The following is an 18,575-nucleotide window of genomic DNA, read 5'->3' on the forward strand; positions in this document are numbered from 1 at the left end:
ACCGACCCCGATTTTGTCTAGTGACAAAAGGAGCTTTCTAAGGTGGCTCAGATAAAAGTAAACGGTTACTAGGATAGCTTAATGCAGGTTTAAATCAGCGCACTACGGTTATTAGAGAGCATATTAAGAGTGATGTAATCGTGTGAGATGGCCAGATGGTATTGGATAAAACAAAGGAACAAGTGTAGGATTGGAGTGGTGTGAAGCAGGCATGCTCATGTGAAAATGTATCATGAAACACTGTAATCTGAAGAAGTCAAACCGGAATTAGCAGGTCCTAAAAGGTCGGAAATGTTAAGATGCCATTGGATCTATGTGGCCTTCACCCTACCTTCATAGGTGCCAACTGTATAGGAGTGATGTAGGAGGGGTCCACCATGGGCTTAGGCCGGTTGGCCGTGTCGGCCAGGAGGCTCTGCCACTGCTGCGGCAACCCGGTGAATTTCTGCTCCCGCGGATCGAACCCTGTGTGGACCCGGTGCTCGAAGTTGGACGGGGCCGAGATCTCCAGCCGTTTCTTCTTCTTACCGAACATGCTGGAAAACCCTGACAAACCTGTAAAACCAAGGACAATTGTGTCACTTGATGGCAGCGAATTGTCATTTTTAGTGCTGCAACGATTAATCGTTTAACTCGAGTAATTCATTTAGAAAAAAAAGCTCGAATCAAATTTTGCTGCTTCGAGGATTCGTTTAATTAGAGTGGCGTCGTAATGGTTTGTTTGGAAAGTGTTTGCTTTTAGTTTTTTTTAATTGGGTGGATACACTGCCCTCAAGTGGCAACGGTGAGTATGACATAACTCATCTGACAGGGATGGATCCAGCTGCCCCCTGTTAAGACCAACGTAAGGTTGTAAGTTTTTGTTTGAGCTAATATGATTGTTTATGCATTCATAATTTAGTTTAGAGGTAACTAACTGTAACTTTGCCAAAAGTATTGGCACCCCTGCAATTCTGTAGATAATGCTCAATTTCTCCCAGAAAATGATTGCAATTACAACTGCTTCGGTAGTAATACAGTGGTACCTCTACATACGAAGTTAATCCATTCCAGGACCTTGTTTGTAAGTCGAAATGGTCGTATGTCGAGCAGGATTTTCCCATAGGAATACATTATCATTCCATTAATTCGTTCCACAGCCCAAAAACCTTCACTAAATCCTTAAAAAATACTGCTGGTACTATTACAAATGGCAATTACACATAGCAAAACAAATAAATTATAAATCAAAATCGGAATAATAATAATAATAATAATAATTCCTGTATTAATGTAACGAATCGGGTTGTAATGTGGCGGACGTTTTTTGCTGACCCTGAACGCACCGCGGAGCTGACGTGCCAGAGACAGACCAGTGAGCTTGAGTTTCACTTTCACTTTGAATGCTTTCTTGAGAACACCATCAATTGCGGCAGACAGAAGGTGTTTTTGTTTTGAATAAGTTGTGAAATAAATGATAAAAACGTGGCGAAGTTGGCGATTTCTCTGGAGATGTTACCACAATAAGAATTGTCAGCTTAACTAAACTAAGACTGGCGAACGATGGTCGGAGGAGGACCGTGGAGAAGTATTGTTGAGCCATTTCACGGATGCCCACCCTATGCTCATATTTTTCTGTCATTTGCATCTTCATTTAGAAGGTAAGCGTCAACTTTTTCCTTGTTTCACCACCTGTACCAACCTTTTCTGAAACCAGTGTTGATTTGTCACACAAGAAAATCCGCCGTGCATTCGTCTGCGGTGCTGCCATTGTCGTCGTATTTCGAACATGTCATCGGATGTAGAAACAAATGGCGAGTCAAATTTTACGTCGGATGTTGAAAAGTTCGTGTGTCGAAGCGATCGTATGTAGAGCTACCACTGTACCTTCATTTATTTTCCTTGCACCTCGTGAGGAAGAAGCGGCATGGAAAATGAATGAATGAATGAATGAAAAAACACAAAAGGGAATGAAAAACAAATCATAATCATTTTACACAAAACTCCAAAAATGGGCCGGACAAAAGTATTGGCAACCTCAGCCTAATACTTGGTAGCACAACCTTTAGACAAAATAACTGCAAACAACCGCTTCTGGTATCCATCAATGAGTTTCTAACAATGCTCTGCTGGAATTTTAGACCGTTCTTCTTTGGCCAATGGCTCCAGGTCTCTGATATTTGAAGGGTGCCTTCTCCAAACTGCCATTTTCAGATCTCTCCACAGGTGTTCTATGGGATTCAGGTGTGGACTCATTGCTGGCCCCTTTAGAAGTCTCTAGTGCTTTCTCTCAAACCATTTTTAGTGTTTTTTTTAAAGTGTGTTTTGGGTCATTGTCCTGCTGGCAGACCCATGACCTCTGAGGTAGACCCAGCTTTCGCATACTGGGCCCAACATTATGCTGCAAAAGTTGTTGGTAGTCTTCAGACTTCATAATGCCATGCACACGGTCAAGCAGTCCAGTGCCAGAGGCAGCTAAGCAACCTCAAAACATCAGGGAACCTCCGCCATGTTTGACTGTGGGGATCGTGTTCTTTCTTTGAAGGCCTTGTTTTTTTTCCTGTAAACTTTATGTTGATGCTTTTTCCTAAAAAGCTCTACTTTTGTGTCATCTTTCCAAAGAATATTCTTCCAAAACGTTTTTGGCCTTCTCAGGTAAATTTCTGTAAACTCCAGCCTGGCTTTTTTATGACTCTGGGTCAGAAGTGCGGTCGAGTCCCTTTTCATTCAGACGCCGACAGATAGTACGGGTTGCCACTGTTGTACCCTCGGACTGCAGGACAGCTTGAACTTGTTTGGATTTTAGTCGAGGTTCTTTATCCACCATCCGCACAATCTTTCGTTGAAATGTCTCGGCAATTTTTCTTTTCCGTCCACATCTGGGGAGGTTAGCTACAGTGCCATGGGCTTTACACCTATTGATGACACTGTGCAAGGTAGAAACAGGAACATTCAGGTCTTTGGAGATGGACTTGTAGCCTTGAGATTGCCCATGCTTTCTCACAATTTTGCTTCTCAAGTCCTCAGACAATTCTTTGGTCTTCTTTCTTTTTTTTCCACGCTCAATGTGGTCCACACAAGGACACAGGACAGAGGTTGTCTCAACTTGAATCCATTTTAACTGGCTGCAAGTGCGATTTAGCTATTGCCACCACCTGTTATGTGCTACAGGTCAGTAACAGGTGCTGTTAATTACACAAATTACAGAAGCATCACACGATTTTTCAAAGGGTGCCATTACTTTTGTCCGGGCCATTTTTTAGTTTTGTGCAAAATTGATAATGATCTAAAAAAAAAAAAATCCATTCTCTTTTGTGTTTTTTCATTGCAAGCAAAATAAATGAAGATATTACTACCACAGCATTTTTAATTGCAATCATTTTCTGAAATTGAGCATTATCTGACAGAATTGCAGGGGTGCCAATACTTTTGGCCAGCTGGTTTCATGGAAATACTGTATGTGTTTAAACGATTTGTTAAGACCTTTGCAAAAAAACGTTAGCATTTTATAGCATTTAAGCTGGTGGACTTTTGCGATTTAAGTTCGCCAATTGTTCTTTTATTGTCCTCTTTTATTTTTTTTATACCGTTTCAGGTATTTTAATTCACTTTTAAATGCATCTATTGCTCTTGTTGAATGAAAGTGCAATTCTGCATAGTTTTACAAAACATTCGGCATTTTTTTTTGTATTCGCATATAATGCTCGTTTGAAAGTGCAATCTTAGCAAATGCTATAAAATGCTAACTTTTTATTTTTTATTTTTACAATGTTCTTAAAAATGGTTCAAACACATATTTCCACAAATAAAGGGCAAAATATACTAAGCTAAATTACAAAAACATTAAAAAAAAAAAAACATTAGCTCAAACAAACAATTACCTTATGTTGGTCTTAACAGGGAGCAGCTGAATTCGGCCATGTGAAATGAGTTGTGTCATGTTCACTGTTGCCACTAGAGGGCAGTGTATCCATCCAAATCAATAAAACTAAATGCAAACACTTTCAAAACAAAACCATTACAACGCCACTTTAATGAAACGAATACTCGAAGTAGCAAAATTGAATTAGATTCTTTTTTCTAATCGAATTACTCGAGTTAATCGATTAAGCATTGCAGCACTACTCCAGAGTATAAGTTGCACTCCCGGCCAAACTATGAAAAAAAAACTGCAACTTATAGTCTAAAAAATACTGTACGTCCAATTTATTTTGATGTCTGTTTTCGTCAAACCCAATGAATCAAATATGGCTTCAGTAGCAATTACTATTCAAACCAGTTAGTTATACAGTTGTGAAGTCAAATATGCATTGACATCTTCAAAACGCTGCAGGACAGAAAAAAGGCAGGAGCAAGCACAAGTGTCTCAACATGCTAGAAAAGAACAAGTTAACTTTGGTTATGTAATTTAAACAGTACAAAGACAGGGGAAAAAGTCTTTCCACTGCGGCGGAACAAAATGTCTAACAAATGATGCCAACTTCGGATTTTACTGCTTCTATTGCTATGAGAGTCACATGAAGTGCGTGGTGTCTCTCGGACAAAATGTCAGGACGTTCGCAATGAATGGGCTCCATTGTTTTGTTCTTTCTAGGAGCTATTGTCCGCAGAGTCATACTTCTCGAGCACCCCATTTTTTCCTTTCCTGCATCTGCGATTGCAAGCATCGTTTTACTCGTGAACATCAAAATCATTCTAGGATATTCTACAAAACAACTAATAAACAAAACAACAACAAAAAACAGCTATTTTCATCTTTCTGCTGTGAGTTTATCACTAGTAGACGTCCAATCCATTTGAAGTGGGAGGGTGGGAGGATGAACGAATGTTTGTTCGCTGCCATGCCTCCCACTTCAAATGGATTGGACGTCTATGGCCGTCAGTGGCAGCCAATGCCCGGCAAGGAGTTCTTTTTGGGGCATTTCAAGTCATTTCATGTTGATTTTTAGTCACATTTGTGTTGTTTGTTTTATAATATTTTACCGGAGAAGTCTTAATTTTAAATTCATATACAGTCAATTACATGCAATGACATTTTCGGCCACCAGGGGTATGATTGCGATAAATCAACTTTTCGATATATTTTCACACCCCTTTCCTGGAAAGTGTAAAAAAATATATATATAATTAGTAGGGCTGTCAAAATTATTGCGTTAACAGGCGGTAATTTTTTAAAAAATTAATCACGTTAAAATATTTGACGCAACTAACGCACATGCCCCGCTCAAACAGATTGAAATGACAGCACAGTGCAATGCCAACTTGTTACTTGTGTTTTTTGGAGTTTTGTCACCCTCTGCTGGCGCTTGGGTGCGACTGATTTTATGGGCTTAAGCACCCATGAGCATTGTGTAATTACTGACATCAACAATGGAGGGCTACTAGTTTATTTTTTTGATTGAAAATTTTACAAATTTTGTTAAAACGAAAACATTAAGAGGGGTTTTAATATAAAATTTCTATAACTTGTACTAACATTTACCTTTTAAGAACTACAAGTCTTTCTATCCATGGATCGTTTTAACAGAATGGTAATAATGTTAATGCCATCTTGTTGATTTATTGTTATAATAAACAAATACAGTACTTATGTACCGTATGTTGAATGTATATATCCATGTTGTGTCTTATCTTTCCATTCCAACAATAATTTACAGAAAAATATGGCATATTTTATAGATGGTTTGAATTGCGATTAATTACAATTAATTACGATTAATTAATTTTTAAGCTGTAATTAACTCGATTAAAAATTGTAATTGTTTGACAGCCCTAATAATTAGACAGTCGATCTCTACTAGATGCAAAAAAGTATCATCTGGACACATAATTCTAAACATTATTGCTAAAAATGATCATAGCTTATGAAGATTAAACAGTGTTGGTCAACAATGAATATTATGACCAAATTGGTGGAATAATAATGGAAGAATTATTATTTTATATGATTATCATTGAAATAGATTTACTACACACATACATCATGGCAGGTAGGAAACCCTGTTCTGTCTGTATGTCATCAAAGATTTAAAGACACTATCAAAGACAACTTTTGTTTTTGACTGGACAATCCTTTGTTGATGAAAAACAACAAATCGAGCTTGTCTTGGTTCTTGAATTTTCTACGTAACTCTTGAATGGGCTCGACTTGAACCAACTGCAGTCAGTACCAAATTTGAACCACATTGTACAAATATTGGACAAAATCTTGAGGTTTTCACATTATATATGAAGAAAAACCTTGGGAATCTCAATCATTTCCTACGCTTAGCCAGACAAGCCTAATTAGCTTCTTCAAACAGGAAAATGCAAGAAGAGGACTTACAGCTCATAAGGCTTTTGTGACAAAACCACTGCATAATCGCTTAGTGTGGTCTTGGGGGACAATTCAATTCTAGGTCAAAAAAAGAGAGACAGCGAGAACCAAAAGTGGTATTTGCCATGTGGCAAAATGTTTTTGCCATGTGTTATTTTTTATTTTGCCATGTGGCAAAAATGTTTTGCAATGTGGCATTTTTTTTTGCCATGTGGCAAAATGTTTTTGCCATGTGGCATTTTTTTTTTTGCCATGTGACATTTTTTTTTTGCCATGTGGCAAAATGTTTTTGCCATGTGGCATTTTTTTGACCATGTGGCATTTTTTTTTTTGCCATGTGGCATTTTTTTTGCCAATGTGGCAAAAAAAATCGGGGGAAAAAAATGCCACATGGCAAAAACATTTTGCCACATGGCAAAAAAAATGCCACATGGCAAAAATTTTTACGACATGGCAAAAAAATGCCACATGGCAAAAACATTTTGCCACATGGCAAAAAAAAAATGCCACATGGCAAAAAAAATGCCACATGGCAAAAACATTTTGCCACATGGCAAAAAAAATGCCACATGGCAAAAAACACTTTTGGTTTTCGGCCCTGCTGTAAAAAAGTGGACAAGTGGGAAAGCAAAGGCATGATTGTCACATAGGTGAAGGAAAACTGCCAAAACAAAAAAAATCTGTCGTGATTTTGAAGGTGCATCAAATGATGTAAATTCTATCCACAGGTCTCCTATTAGTTAATCACTCTGGAACACAAAGCCAATCCTTCCATTTTGCGTTGAATGGGCTGACGTCCAGTTCTACTGTCACGACTGTGCTAACCTTGTTTCCATTTTTAGCGCTAGCACTGCACAAGGTGACCGCCGTAAATTGGAATATTGACAAGTGGATCATTCCAATAAGTGATTAGTGTTGCCAACCGGTGTGCCAACTATAAAAAAACTATATACAATGTACAAAAAGGAGCAGGCAACATTAGAAAAACATTGGGAACTGGATTTGATGCTGTTAGTCTGTGGGACAGCCATGACAAAAATGTCAGACCCCCAACCTTGCTGGCCTCATCTCGGATTATTAAATGTTTTAATTGTCTCCGGGAAGGCTCGAGCACTGAGATAGGACATGAACTGAGCCCCCTTGACGGCTCTGGTGTGCAGGCCTTGAGAAAGAATCTCCTTGGGGAGGAAAGACCTGCCACGCAACATCACCCACGCTTGAGGTGTTATTTATAGGCTAACTGTAAGGTTACATGCTAAAGGCTAAACGTTATATTGTCACACAGTAACAATGTCATACAGTAATGAGCAATGGTAATATACAAGAAAGAAAGGTCGTGACTGTGTTTTACTTCAACTGTCTTCTTGAAGGTATGCAAAGGCAAAAGCCAATTGCAGTTAGATCATTCCTGTAGTGGTTTGAGAAGAAGTAATTATGCTGACGTCAAGGTAATATAATGCTATAACCGCTTGGCTATTGCAGAATCATGTCCTTTTTACGACTTTACGATTCTTAGGTTTCTGATTGGTTCATGTTTAGTTGAGTACAAAATTTAGAATATAGTGGTACAGAATTTTCAGGTTAAGACACGCCTCATCGGGGAAATATTGCCTCTTGTTACGAAAGAAATTTCAGGATACGAAAGGCGAAAATACAGTATGGCTGGTACTCGCAGCCCCCAGAGTTTACTGAACGTAACATACAGTGGGGCAAATAAGTATTTAGTCAACCACTAATTGTGCAAGTTATCCCACTTGAAACTATTAGAGAGCCCTGTAAATGTCAACATGGGTAAACCTCAACCATGAAAGACAGAATGTGGGAAAAAACCCGAGAAAATCACAGTTGGATTTTTAAAGAATTTATTTGAAAATCATGGTGGAAAATAAGTATTTGGTCAATACCAAAAGTTCATCTCAATACTTTGTTATGTACCCTTTGTTGGCAATAACGGAAGCCAAACGTTTTCTGTAACTCTTCACCAGCTTTTCACACACTGTTGCTGGTATTTTGGCCCATTCCTCCATGTAGATCTCCTCCTCTAGAGTAGTGATGTTTTGGGGCTGTCGTTGGGTAACACAGACTTTCAACTCCCTCCACAGATTTTCTTTGGGGTTGAGATCTGGAGACTGGCTAGTCCACTCCAGGACCTTGAAATGCTTCTTACGAAGCCACTCCTTTGTTGCCCTGGCTGTGTGTTTAGGATCATTGTCATGCTGAGAGACCCATCCACGTCTCATCTTCAATGCCCTTGCTAATGGAAGATTTTCACTCAAAATCGCTCGATATACGGCTCATTCATTCTTTCCTTTACACAGATCAGTCGTCCTGGTCCCTTTGCAGAAAAACAGCCCCGAAGCATGATGTTTCCACCCCATGCCAAGACATACAAGACCACTGATAATCTCCTTCGATCTGGGGCTCCATGCAAGATCTCACCCCGTGGCGTCAAAATAATAACGAGAACGGTAAGCAAAAATCCCAGAACCACACGGGGAGACCTAGTGAATGACCTACAGAGAGCTGGGACCACAGTAACAAAGGCTACTATCAGTAACACAATGCGCCACCAGGGACTCAAATCCTGCACTGCCAGACGTGTCCCCCTGCTAAAGCCAGTACACGTCCAGGCCCGTCTGCGGTTCGCTAGAGAGCATTTGGATGATCCAGAAGAGGACTGGGAGAATGTGTTATGGTCAGGTGAAACCAAAATAGAACTTTGTGGTAGAAACACAGGTTCTCGTGTTTGGAGGAGAAGGAATACTGAATTGCATCCAAAGAGCACCAAACCCATGGCGAAGCATGGGGGTGGAAAAATCATTGAAAGTCCGCGTTGCCCAACGACAGCCCCAAAACATCACTGCTCTAGAGGAGATCTGCATGGAGGAATGGGCCAAAATACCAGCAACCATGAGTGAAAAGCTTGTAAAAAGTTACAGAAAATGTTTGGCCTCTGTAATTGCCAACAAAGGTTACATTACAAAGTATTCAGATGAACTTTTGGTATTGACCAAATACTTATTTTCCACCATGATTTGCAAATAAATTCTTTAAAAATCAAACAATGTGATTTTCTGGGTTGTTTTTCCACATTCTGTCTCTCATGGTTGAGGTTTACCCATGTTGACAATTACAGGCCTCTCTAATATTTTCAAGTGGGAGAACTTGCACAATTAGTGGTTGACTAAATACTTATTTGCCCCACTGTAAAAACGATCACAATTCGTTTGTTCTAATTTTTATCACTATGATGTATCATGTTATGGAAAACAGCTCCTTTCACACTTTTTTGTCTCGGTTGACTAAATACTTATTTGCCCCACTGTAAATAGATACATTTCTATGCATTTAAGAAGTTTTGGGGATGTCCCTTTTTTTTTTCGTAGCCTGTACGGCTTTGGGCGCAAGGGGAGCGTCCCTTATTATTATTTCTGAAAGGTGGCAACACTACTTTGGAAACAGGTCTCAAATTACTGCGGCATTTCTTTCAGTAAAAAACAAAAAACAAAAAAAAAAACAATAAAAGTAGAAGAACCAATCTGACGACCAGGGATTGCTAGTACTGCTGTCCAGCCCCCTTCCTCTAGATAGCAACCCTGCTGTTGCAGTCTCAAACTCTTTGTGTTCGTTCAAACTTTTCGTCTTCAAATGTTTTATCAGGTTTGAGGTATTGAAACTGGCCAATTTAACTCCACCTCTCCAAACCTTCAGGCCGCAAATCTTGCATGCAGCCATTGTACGCGACGGAGACTATAAAATCCAGACCGCCAACATTTTCCTCTCGTAGTTTTGTTTTTCCTACATGTTGAAAAGCTGCCCCGGCATTGGTTAAGAGCGGCTATTGGCCCGCTGTCACTGGTCTGGAGCAAGTCAATAGCGATAGCAGCTTGGCATGCAAAGTGATCACGTGTCATCACACACATTGGCGCCGTCTTTGTTGGTACTCACCATTACCGATACCACCATTTCAGGCCAGATCGCCCCCCCACTGCCGATACTGGTATCGGTATTGGTGCATCTTGATTAATAAAACAACAAAAAGAGTACCAAAACACCCCCCCAGCAACAGGGAGTACTCCAGCACCCTCAGCACCCCACTTCCCGGCTACTGCGAAAATATATCTTCTTTTTTGTAAAGTGCAACAATAACACTTTTTTCACTATGAAAACAAGTTCAAAACCTTTTACGTCACTGGTGTTTGTAAAACTGTGTTGAAACTAAATACTGCAGTAGCCTTGTGGTTAGCATCTTAAGTCGCGCTTTCCTCAGGGTAGTCCCGCTTCCTCCCACATTCCACAAACACGCACAACTCTGAATTATCCATTGATGTGAATGTAAACGTCCCTAACACGCAACCCAAATGAGTTATAGCAGAGGATTGATGGACAGATGAAGATAAACATCCAAACACAAAGTCTCACACGCACTTTTCCAAATAAAATGCCCACAATTTGAAAGGGCTGAGTCGTCCCAGGGCAAAGAATCTTATTCCCAGGCTGATTTGTTGCCAAACCATCTGTCACCCTCTCCAGCCTCCACAGGCATTTCCCCTGTTTTATATTTTTTGGATAGCTAACAGCAACTACGCACTTTGACCGGAACCTGCCCCACCTTGAAGCAACGTACACAGTCCCTTTTCCCTCTTTAAAATGCGTGCTTAGTTTGAATCTTTGAATATTTAGGCTAAAAATTTGCAAAATGAGATGCAGGACAAATTAAGCATCCGTAATTCAAAACGTAGCGGGGGGGGGACACATGATAAACAAGCAAAGTAAAAGCTAATTATTTAAGAGACTTAGTGAATGAAAAAGGTCACATTCTAAATGCCCCTTTAAAAGGATTAAGGGTAAGCGAACATTGCAAATGCGTTCCTGTACGCCTGATCAATAGACGTCTTGTTCGCTTTGTAGTGAGCTGCTCATTCACTTCTGTCCCATCTGCATCGGTGAGTTCCCTGAAGACATGCACATGGTTTAATTGGCTTTAAAAACTTTATGCACAGACTCGCGTTTCACCTTCTACTCCCCTCTAGACACATTTTCAGAGTGGTAAATAGCCCATGGGAGGTTTATGGTCATTAAAACAGAATTCAACTTAAGGGTAATAACTCAGATAATTTTTTTCTATCTTGAAATGGTACACACGGTGAACTGATTTTTAAAACGTGAGAGCCACCACTTAGTTGGGAAAAAATTGGACATTGTGTTGTTACTGGTCTTATAATGTGTGGTACCGGTTTCAAGGTTTACCGTGGAATGAAAACGTGACAGTTTCGAAACCACTAAAATTTTCCGTCATACCGTAGTTACGGTATTAGCTAAGGGTGTCAACAATAATCGATGCGGCGATGCATCGCGATGCGGGGCAGGGACGATTCGATTCGATGCGGGCAACACGCTGAATCGATTCAGCGCATTTTAAAATATATAAGTACGTTCAAAAATCTTCCCTGCGCAATTCCGGTGATGCATTGGATTTGGTTTCCCCATTTGTATTGTTATTCTCATGTTTACCTGTATTGAGAGCTACTTTACATTCAAAGCAAGCCCGTAGAGGTTAGATCGGGCCTAAAAAATTCCAGCCCAACCCGACACGGCCCGCTGGTATTGAAGCCCGACCGGCCAGATCACTTAACTATAGATTTGCATGCCCGAGCCGAGTGATGCGGGAAAAAAAACGCAGCAGCAGCAATTTATTTTCATCTCTTCAAGTTTTCTTACTGTTTAAATAGTCTACATATTTTTATAAGAGTTATAAAAGCATTTACACAACGAAATAATTCTGGGAAAGTTTAATATAAAAAAAAACACGGTTTTGCAGACACACAGAGAAGATACGAAAGGATCACATTTGCCTTTGTGTGCATAAATAAAAGTGTCTTTCCTAACAAATTCTCAGTTGGCAGACAAAAAACGCAAGTTTACTCAATATTTAAATAGTCTACATATTTTTAAGAGATTTATAAAAGCATTTACTCAACAAAATAACACTGGGAAAGTTTAATATTTAAAAAAAAAACACGGTTTTACAGACACACAGAGGAGAAGATTCGAAAGGATCACATTTGATCACGCATGAGAATTATAAAAGCATTTACACAACGAAATAACGGGAGGAGGAGAAGGATCTGCGCATTTTTTTTTTTTTTTTTAAATAATTCATTAGTCCGGCGCGGCGGCCCGACCCGACCCACCGAAACGTGAATGCTTAACATTTCAGGTCGGGTTCGGGCACAAGATCTAACCTCTATGCAGGGGGGACGAGGAACCCAAATCCGCTTCCTCACCGGAGTAACGTCACAGACAAGCGCAGTTGTGTTGGCTCATGATTCACGAAAAATATGCATTGCTTTAGAATTTTAATGCATCCCAGGCTTTAATGCATCGCAATGCATTGCCGAATCGAACCGAATCGAATCGTGACCCTCTGAATCGAATCGAATCGTGGCCCTCCGAATCGTAATCGAATCGAATCGTGAGGGCAGTGTCGATGCACACCTCAAGTATTAGCTATTTTTGAGGTTCCAAAAATGGAGCGAGAAATCTGTGGCTTGGAGAAACAGTGCTCACCCATCCTCTTCTAGTTGTTGCTCTGTCCTGTGTATGTCAGTGACACTACACCTGAGCCCCCCCCACCCCCGTTGCTGGTATTTTGGCCCATTCCTCCATGTAGATCTCCTCTAGAGCAGTGATGTTTGGGGCTGTCGTTGGACTATAAGGCACACCTGACTATAAGCCGCCAGCCACCAAACTTGGCATGAAAACAGCATTTGTTCATAGATAATCCGCACTGGACTATAAGCCGCAGTTGTCCTCATTGTATTATGGGATATTTACACCAAAAGATATTAACTGGTAACACTTCATTTGACAAAGGCATTATAAGACTGTCATGAAACCAAATGAACCACCATGAAGCTTTGAACCAATTGGCTGCAAAGCCTTATTGTTTCAAAAATCTTCATTTGTCCATCACTGCTCCCTTGCGGGAGACAGTCAACCTCTGCTGCCACCTGCTGTCAACACTGTTGTCATCCAACATTCCTCCTAGCATGCATTGCGGCACTACAGATGTAAATAACAATCAAAATTCATGTTCTGTGCTAATTATTTCTTCAGTTACTGTTCCAGTTGTTTCATTAATTGCTAGCTATTGTATTTGGTAACATTTTCTTGGATAGTGGAGCCATAATACTGTCATAATTATTACATGACACTGTCATAAGCATTATTGAATGCTTATAATAGATGTCGGTTAGTGTCATCCAGCAAATTATCTCACTTTTGAATGGACGTAAAAGATCTGAGCTGTACATAAATGGAGTTAGTGACATAATATGCCACATGACACATATTGACATCTGTCATAAGCAGTCAGTAATTCCCACGATAGTGTCATGTCATAATTATGATGTTCTTATGACAGTCTTATGATGCCGCTGTCAAATAAAGTTTTACCTATTAACCAAAATAAATCATCAAATAAGCCCCACTGGACTATAAGCCGCAGGATTCAAAATGAGGGGAAAAAGTAGCGGCTTATAGTCCAAAAATTAGGGTATTGTGAATATTTTAGTGTTCTTACACAATTTTGGCCTCTAATAATGCTTTTTTTGCCCAACAAATCTGATATCAGTCAGACTCTACTTATAACACGTTGATAATGCTACCAACATTGACACGAAAGACACATATGTACCATAGTACCATCAATGATCTGACATAAACTTCTAATAACATAACAAAGATTTACCATCGTGAATATTTGTCAGATTTGAATCGTAGGGTTGTTGACCCCGACCATTTTCGTGAAACACACAGGCCACGCCCCTCTATGTCGACTCACTCACCATGCAGCTACTTGTAGTTGTGTTGTTTGGGAAATAACAAATTAGAGTTACAAACTCTGCCTTGACGGCAATCGACGTCCTCTAACTTTAAGTAGATCGGACGTCTATTGTTGTCAATAGCACTGAAGCATGATCACTTCTTACCTAGCAACAAATGCCCAGTGTCTTTCAACCAGCCAAAGTGTTGGTGATAAGCCATTGCCAAGTGCTCTGATGCGGTCATATCCTGGTCACATGTTGAACGTTAAAGTGGAACCTCCAATGGCTCCGTGAACCACCACAAAACACAATGAGCCTTGAAATCCCTAAGGAGGGAAGGAGCAATGATTCGGGTCAGTTATCAGACCCTCAGCAGCTCCTTGGAGAGATGGCGTTACTACGACGACGAGGCCGTGACTACGCTTGTGCCGGCATGCTCTGATAACTCCCAACACGAGACGGCAAAAAAAGGACAGCAGCCCGCCCGGCACGGCAAGGCGCAGCCAGACAGCTTAAGCCCGGACACGTCCCATTCTGCTTTCATTGTTTGCCTAACTGCCTAACACCATCTGACCGGGCCGCATCCCAAACCGAGCAACCTTTGACCTTGCACTGTCAAACGTTGCGAGGGCCTGGCACGCGAAGATGAGTCATGGCGTCGCCTCCTCAGATCACTTTACAGGGTCTTTAATGTTTTTTCATCACTTTTGACGCTTTGTGAAAATCAGTTAATGGCAGCGAAACATAAAAAAGCCCTGAATTTGGATTGGTGTTATTTCTTGATTTTCTTTTTGGGATAAAAAGTAGATTGTAGCTATATCAATTGTATTTTATTTGTTTTCATTATTTATCAAATAATGGTACCTCTACCTTCGAATGTTTATATTCAGGTTCAGTTTACTAAACGTAACATACTTATACAGTGCCCTCCATAATTATTGGCACCCCTGAAAAAGATGTGTATTTTAGCTTCTAATTTTTTTTTTTTATTCAAATAATATGGGAAAAAATGGAAATGGAAAAAAAGAGAAGAATCCAACCTTCAATACAAGTGCATTCATTCAGTGGGGAAAAAAATCCCACATAAAGAAAAAAATATTTGACATCAAATAATGTGTGTCACAATTATTAGCACTCCTGGTGTTAATACTTTGTACAACTCCCTTTTGCCAACAAAACAGCACCTAATCTTCTCCTATAATCAGGGGTGCACATAATTTTTTTGCCCAGGTTCTCAGAGGAGGACCTGGAGATGTGACTTGGTCCTCATTGAGCTTGAGAGCCGACCCGCCTGATGCAATAAATTTATGACAAGCTTTACTAAGAGCCAATTAACTTTAATTCATTATATTAACAATTAATGCTTGATTAACATTAACTGGCACAACAAAATTGCCATTACTTTGAAGTGAAATGTAAAGAAATAAAAAGCACCAATTCAAAATAAAGGGCATTATGCGGCTCCCACATTAACTCCAAGCCTTTTTAAAAGTGGGATGTCCTCCTCATAAGACCTCATTGAACGTGCATGTTTAGCTTTGTAAAATGCGAGCAAAAACACGTTTGTCAGTGCATGTCGCTGTTCATTACCTTTATTCCGCCGTCACTTGTCCATAGGGCGAGTGGGGTCCTGTTTGATATCGATAGTTTGCTTAATTGCCACATGCTCTCTGTTTTTTTCGTGCTTTTCAAAGTTTGGATGGCTGAAATTCTTTGACCCTACATAAAATGTGCTGCTCTTATCGGCGACATTGGGATTCTCACGGCACATTTTGTACCACATTTCCGTGCGAGCATCATTTGCTTCTAGCCATGTTACCTCCTGTAGCCACTTTTCAGCAAAAGTCCTTTTTTTCGGTAGCTCCGGTGACGTCTCTGTCGTCTGTCTGTCTTTTGAGGGGGGTGGGGGAACACGGAAGTAATTACTCAGTGTGGCCTGCCTCTTCGACATTTTGAAAAGTTATTTTCTCGTGTCCGCCGCAAATACAGTGGTCAGCCATCGGTACACAAAAGCGTATGGAAGCCGTTGAGGGCCAGCGCGTTTGTCTACGTCCAGTGCGCATGCGCGCATGCGGACCACTTATGTGCACCCCTGCCTATAATGTTTCACAAGCTTGATTTTGTGTCTGTTGAACCATTTCTGTGTAGATTTGGCCATATGTTTAGGGTCATTGTCTTGCTGAAAGACCCAGTGACGATCCATCTTCAGCTTTCGGGCAGAGGGCAACAGATTTTGATTTAAAATGTCCTGGTATTTCAAAGCATTCATGATGCCATGCACCCTAACAAGGTTCCAGGGCCTTTGGGAGCGAAACAGCCCCACAGCATCACTGACCCACCCACATACTTCACAGTGGGTATGAGGTGCTTTTCAGCATGCGCATCTTTCGTGGCACGCCAGACCCACTTAGAGTGTTTGCTGCCAAAAAGCTCAATCTTGGTCTCATCTGACCAAAGCACACTGGGACCGTGTCTATTTTTGTGTGAGGGGGTCGTCTTATATTCGCGGTCTAGACATTATACCCACTCACGACGCTAGATGGCGCCAGATATCATTGAAGCGATGTTCTGTCATGACAGATCTCAGCTACTCTCAAGTTTAACCAGTTTGCATTATTTTATTGCAATGTTTTTCCTTATTCAGATTTGTTTCAAGACTACAGTTACAGTGCCTTGCTTTTGCTTTTTGTATTCGACCCCCTTGAATCTTGCAACCTTTCGCCATATTTCAGGCTTCAAACATAAAGATATGGAATTTAATTTTTTTGTCAAGAATCAACAACAAGTGGGACACAATCGTGAAGTGGAACAACATTTATTGGATAATTTAAACTTTTTTAACAAATAAAAAACTGAAAAGTGGGGCGTGCAATATTATTCGGCCCCTTTACTTTCAGTGCAGCAAACTCACTCCAGAAGTTCAGTGAGGATCTCTGAATGGTCCAATGTTGTCCTAAATGACCGATGATGATAAATAGAATCCACCTGTGTGTAATCAAGTCTCTGTATAAATGCACCTGCTCTGTGATAGTCTCAGGGTTCTGTTTAAAGTGCAGAGAGCATTATGAAAACCAAGGAACACACCAGGCAGGTCTGAGATACTGTTGTGGAGAAGTTTAAAGCCGGATTTGGATACAAAAAGATTTCCCAAGCTTTAAACATCTCAAGGAGCACTGTGCAAGCCATCATATTGAAATGGAAGGAGCATCAGACCACTGCAAATCTACCAAGACCCGGCCGTCCTTCCAAACTTTCTTCTCAAACAAGAAGAAAACTGATCAGAGATGCAGCCAAGAGGCCCATGATCACTCTGGATGAACTGCAGAGATCTACAGCTGAGGTGGGAGAGTCTGTCCATAGGACAACAATCAGTCGTACACTGCACAAATCTGGCCTTTATGGAAGAGTGGCAAGAAGAAAGCCATTTCTCAAAGATATCCATAAAAAGTCTCGTTTAAAGTTTGCCACAAGCCACCTGGGAGACACACCAAACATGTGGAAGAAGGTGCTCTGGTCAGATGAAACCAAAATTGAACTTTTTGGCCACAATGCAAAACGATATGTTTGGCGTAAAAGCAACACAGCTCATCACCACACCATCCCCACTGTCAAACATGGTGGTGGCAGCATCATGGTTTGGGCCTGCTTTTCTTCAGCAGGGACAGGGAAGATGGTTAAAATTGATGGGAAGATGGATGCAGCCAAATACAGGAACATTCTGGAAGAAAACCTGTTGGTATCTGCACAAGACCTGAGACTGGGACGAAGATTTATCTTCCAACAGGACAATGATCCAAAACATAAAGCCAAATCTACATGGAATGGTTAAAAAATAAACGTATCCAGGTGTTAGAATGGCCAAGTCAAAGTCCAGACCTGAATCCAATCGAGAATCTGTGGAAAGAGCTGAAGACTGCTGTTCACAAACACTCTCCATCCAACCTCACTGAGCTCGAGCTGTTTTGCAAGGAAGAATGGGCAAGAATGTCAGTCTCTCGATGTGCAAAACTGATAGAAACATACCCCAAGTGACTTGCAGCTGTAATTGGAGCAAAAGGTGGCGCTACAAAGTATTAACGCAAGGGGGCCGAATAATATTGCACGCCCCACTTTTCAGTTTTTTATTTGTTAAAAAAGTTTAAATTATCCAATAAATTTTGTTCCACTTCACGATTGTGTCCCACTTGTTGTTGATTCATGACAAAAAATTAAAATTTTATATCTTTATGTTTGAAGCCTGAAATGTGGCGAAAGGTTGCAAGGTTCAAGGGGGCCGAATACTTTTGCAAGGCACTGTATTTAAGTTAGAGAATCACTTTAAGATTTGAATGAGGCAAAATAACATGCTTTTTCTCTCAAATATAGTTATAATCATTGGTTTCGGATGTACTGTAATTATTTCCCGTATAAAAATTACTTTGCTCAAAAAGTCTTTTTTCAAACTTGAGTCT

General features: G+C 40.4%; 1 protein-coding gene across 2 annotated transcripts in view; it reads right to left on the bottom strand.

Annotated features, from left to right (window-relative positions):
- pak5 (p21 protein (Cdc42/Rac)-activated kinase 5) overlaps positions 1-14,754 on the bottom strand; it is an 88,312-nt gene extending 73,558 nt beyond the window's left edge. The window contains exons 1-2 of one of the 2 annotated variants that reach the window (XM_057823009.1): positions 14,290-14,754; positions 332-555 (exon numbers count right to left, since the gene is read on the bottom strand). In XM_057823009.1, the coding sequence (XP_057678992.1) occupies positions 332-555; positions 14,290-14,368 (303 nt within the window). In that variant the 5' untranslated portion in view covers positions 14,369-14,754. The remainder of the gene's footprint in view (positions 1-331; positions 556-14,289) is intronic. The other variant, XM_057823010.1, reaches the window with a different exon arrangement.
- Between the last annotated feature and the right edge of the window lie 3,821 nt (positions 14,755-18,575).

Source organism: Corythoichthys intestinalis, chromosome 19 (genome assembly GCF_030265065.1).
Source record: "Corythoichthys intestinalis isolate RoL2023-P3 chromosome 19, ASM3026506v1, whole genome shotgun sequence".
Taxonomy (NCBI): domain Eukaryota; kingdom Metazoa; phylum Chordata; class Actinopteri; order Syngnathiformes; family Syngnathidae; genus Corythoichthys; species Corythoichthys intestinalis.